Source organism: Papilio polytes, unplaced genomic scaffold (assembly GCF_000836215.1).
Source record: "Papilio polytes unplaced genomic scaffold, Ppol_1.0 DF823980.1, whole genome shotgun sequence".
In the NCBI taxonomy this organism is placed as follows: domain Eukaryota; kingdom Metazoa; phylum Arthropoda; class Insecta; order Lepidoptera; family Papilionidae; genus Papilio; species Papilio polytes.
The window spans coordinates 1,540,308-1,544,906 of NW_013525224.1; the positions used below are offsets into that span (position 1 = coordinate 1,540,308).

The following is a 4,599-nucleotide window of genomic DNA, read 5'->3' on the forward strand; positions in this document are numbered from 1 at the left end:
CCCCCCTGAGCTGGTTACACATTAACATATTTTGTCAAGCTCTTGACTTGACCACCACTATGTGACTCCCCCTGGCACCATAGTTGGATCCGCCCTTGCTTCTACGAAACATAGACATGACTTACAAAACGTCAAAGGGAAAAGACTGTCATTGCTTTTTTCGCAAGAAATATGGACACTGCAAGCCAGTATAAAAAATATCATCACAATTTTTCAGCAGTTTTTTCAGCTTATAGTACTAATAAGGAAAATTGGTACATTTCGGTGTCATAAGGCACCAGGAATAACCAATAGGTTATTTACCGCCACATATAAACTCTAACACTCATGTCTAAATAACTAACAAATCATTTAAAACTTATAAAATATCTTTTAGAACCTCATTTAGCACCTTTTAATTACTGTGGGTTTCCAAACACATTGACCATATTTTCTTTAAAAAATAGCGGGAAAAATGTATTGATCACATATAACCTGTTTAATACTTCCATAACCTTTCAATTCGGCCATTCGGCCGTTTACTGAAACGACATTTTATTTTGTATCAATATCTTAAAAGTTAATCCCGCGCTTAAACGGCAAATTCTATTAAATTTTGACATCTGTCAAATTTTAAGTGACACGAAGCGAAGTATCTCAAAATCGTTTCAGTATTCGGCCAATAGTCTCTTAACTCGATTTAAAACTTACCATATCCATAATTCTAAAATTTCATAAAACTTTTTTTTCCTTTTTCCAACCTAACCTTCCTTTTTCCATACTTTAAACCACTCCCCTTTAATAATGCCCTTTGTCAATGTTACCATTACAATAAAAATAAAAGTTAAGTAAACAAGAAAATGCTCCTAATACCATAAAGTACAATTCATAGTCAAACAAACTTATTTGGCCCGATGAGTTAATTTTGAAATACATGATGCCAGTACAAAGCCGGATAAATTCGTACCACTAATGTTAAAACACTATTAGAGCAGGCGCATATCTTTGACAAACTATCGCACAACAATTGTGCGATTGTCGATTCTTTCGCAGCTAATTGAACTGTTTAGTTGCACTACTAAAAATCGAGTAACCTTCATATAAGCTCATAGGAATCAGACGCGACTAAATAGTTGTGCGATAGTTTAGTCATGCGAGCTCTTAAGTAACTGTGTATATCAAGTATTATTTTGTGTTTGACTCATATCAATAACAGCGGTGTACTGATTTGAAATAACAGGTACTTCTGTATGAGATTCAGTATTTGCATCCATTTGGTCTCTTTTCTCCAGATATCTTGTTATATAATGTTGAGATAAATGTTGACGTAATTCAGTTTGCAAACGGAAACTCTCATTGCATTGATTACATCTGTAAATTAAATAAAAACAATATGGAAATACATAAGTAAATAGATAAACATCTAAACTCTAAAAGACATATAAGGACTTTATGGCATTTTTGACATTAATAGGGTTACCAGTAAGCAAAAAATTCCCAACTTCTTGCGAAATTCTTTCTTAATTCCATAGGGACTAAGTCGCGACCAACAGCTAATTAAATAAATGTGCACTTTGTTAAGAAACATACGAATTTAACTATATTTTTGGCTTATTTGATAGTTATGCTTTATTTAAATAAAATACTAACTTATATAATTTATCACCCAAATGAGCTCGTCTGTGCTTCACCAAATCATTGCTCTGTGTAAATGCTCTGCTACAAAATTCACAACGGTAAGGTTTTTCCCCTGTATGTATACGGTAGTGTCGTTTTAAATGATCTTTACTTGTAAACCTGAAATAAAAGATTAAATCGTTAAATAACAATCAATCGACTTAATTACATTATTAGTTGCAAATTATCAAGCAGCCAAGTGATTTCGCCGAAACACCGAACCCTCATAGACATCCCTGATTCCCATAGACGGTTTTAATATTGTAACAGTGCACCCGCGGAATAACCAATTATATGTTTTTTGCGGGGCCATATTTGCGCATATATATAACTTGTGTTGTTTTAAATTTTCAATAAATAATAATAAAATAAGTAATCCGTATTTGTAAATGCGTACTAAAATTTGCCCTTATCTAATATATTTTTATTAACAACTGGCAACACTGTATACTTACTTCATAGGACAGACGTCACATTTATGAGGTTTCAAACCTAGATGGCGCTGTTTGTGTTTAACAAGAGAACTTTGTTTAGTGAATTTCCCATTACATTGATCACATGCAAATGACCTTTCACCAGTATGAGTTTTGGCATGAGACATCATTTCACCTGGAAAATAGAAGAAAAAAGTAATCAAAAATCAGAAAATTTGGAGACTAACAATTTAGACCACTTTGACATCACCATCTTTTTCTTATATAGAAAGGGAAGGGAAGTGATTTTAAAAGAGATGAATAGGAAATACCCCCTTTCTGTATGCTCTATCCTTTGTCCATTTAAGGTAGGTAATGCTTTGACAATTTGTTGGTGATTTATATGGGGAGTGGTCACTTTTCTGTTTTTTACGAAATTAAAGGATCACTTGCTCATTTGCCACTATTTTACTAAATAATATTATACTAAAACTATAAATGCCACAGTTCGAATGCTTGGATAAATAAATGGTTACTATACATCTCCAAAACTCGATCTTAATGAAATTTGAAACAGATGTAGAACAGTCAGAAAGAACACATTACACTATTTATTTTTTAAATCCACTCAGATGAAGTTGTAGACAAAAGCTTGTCAACTATAAAAGAAAATAAGTAGTGCTTTCAAGACTACAGTGAATATAGACTACCATGTACCATATTTTAGCCACAGTTCAGATTTCATTACCCTCATCATCATCACCAGCTCACTATACAAGGCCACTAAGAAGCTTGGAGTATACCTTCAGTTAGTTTTATCCAAATGCTAGTTTATGTATTACATAAGAAAAAATTAAAAAGTTACAATTACCTTTACTTATAAAGAGCTTAGGACAGAAATGACAGGCAAATGTTTTATGCCCAATATGCCTCTTCATGTGTTGATTAAGATTAGTACTTGAGTTAAACTTTTTCCCACATGTTGGACATAAAAATACTTTATCCGTACTATGTATTTTTATATGGTTTGTTAACGTTGATAATTGTGAAAAAGATTTATGACATAATGGACATGCATGTGGTTTTATACCATTATGTTTATTCATATGTTCGTTTAAACAATCCTCTGTTACAAATGTTTTCGGACAGATTGTACATTTAAATGGTCGATTATCACTATGACATTGTTCATGTCTTTTCAAATGGCTTATTTTATTAAACTTTTTGGCACATACATTACAAGATAGTATTCTACCCTTTTTTACATGTTTTCTCATATGAGCGGATAATGAATGCATAGATTTATATATAGATAAGCAAATATCACATTTAAAAATCTCATTAGTGTCTCTTTGGATTTCATTTTCGTCTATTCTATTATTACTTTCTTGGCTATGTGTAACTAAGTGGTTGATAAGTTTAATTTGGTGCTTAAAACTCTGTGAACATATATCACATACATATAAATTATCTAATGAATAATGTTTTTCTTTATGTTGATTTAGTTTGGAAATCTTTTTGAACTTCTTATCACAAATATCACATTTTAATTTAATTTTAACGTCAGTTTGTTGAGCATCTTCGGTTTTTATGTATGGTAGATCATTGTATATTGTAGAATTCTTATTTTCATCAAGATTGGGTCCGATTTCTATTTTTATTTCTGTTATTTGATCACTAAGTGCATCAATGTTATCATCTGATTCAATCTTAATATCTGTCAGAATATCTTTTTGTGATATTGAGTTGTCATTGGTATCAACATTAATTTGACTTCTTAGATGTGAATCAATTCTCCTTGCAACTAAACAGAAATTGTAAAAACTGACAAGGTTATTGTAACAACTATTGCATACAATTTTTGGAAGACAGTCCTCAGCATTTGCCTGAAGAATAAAAGTTATCACTTAATTGAAATGCCAATACTACGGAAAAAATATATCAATAAAATTAAGTGAATTACAATTAAAAAAAAAACTCACCGCTAGACCTGTACAGGTCAATATCATATGAGCAATATTAATGGAATCTTTGTTATAATCAAAAATATTATACTGTTGCGTAGATGAGCCGTTTAAGCAAGTTCTACAACTATTGACAAAACTTTTGCAACTTGATTCTGAAGCCATTATAAAAGAATCGAAACCTATGTTCACATTTGCAATGATGTCATTTTCATAATTCAACTTGATCAAGATGTAAATTAAAACAATTACACCTTTGCTATTACTAAGAACAATTAATTATTTTTCGACAAACGAAAAAAAAATCGGCCGATCGCTTGTTGATATTATGACACATGACATTGACAGTTCATATTTTAACAGATTACATACAAGAAAACGTTAACACAGGATTAAGGATTACTTTTTAATAAAAAAAAATAGTTTTCTAACTTTATAACAATGATTTTGTACAGATTTTATGAAAATTTATTATCACTAAAAAATTTTGTCAATTTGCAGCGGTTGACGATCACGGTGTTGCCGTTTTCACTTTGCTAATATAAGAAATTGCATTTTTTATTTTC

At 31.0% G+C, this 4,599-nt stretch overlaps 1 protein-coding gene across 1 annotated transcript; it reads right to left on the reverse strand.

Moving 5' to 3' along the window:
• Positions 1-6: 6 nt before the first annotated feature.
• On the reverse strand, positions 7-4,315 carry LOC106101612 (gastrula zinc finger protein XlCGF57.1). The gene is made up of 5 exons (XM_013280900.1): positions 4,052-4,315; positions 2,941-3,955; positions 2,112-2,265; positions 1,630-1,776; positions 7-1,350 (listed from the first exon to the last, which is right to left on the reverse strand). Exons 1-5 carry the CDS (start codon positions 4,196-4,198, stop codon positions 1,158-1,160), a joined length of 1,656 nt encoding a protein of 551 aa, XP_013136354.1. The 5' UTR covers positions 4,199-4,315; the 3' UTR covers positions 7-1,157.
• Between the last annotated feature and the right edge of the window lie 284 nt (positions 4,316-4,599).

Coding starts and splice junctions, on each gene's coding strand:
- LOC106101612 (XM_013280900.1), bottom strand. CDS start 4,198: ATGGCTTCAGAATCAAGTTGCAAAAGTTTTGTCAATAGTTGTAGAACT. Junction 2,266..2,940: donor TAAGCTCTTTATAAGTAAAG/GTAATTGTAACT, acceptor TCTATTTTCCAG/GTGAAATGATGTCTCATGCC. Junction 1,777..2,111: donor TGTGACGTCTGTCCTATGAA/GTAAGTATACAG, acceptor CTTTTATTTCAG/GTTTACAAGTAAAGATCATT.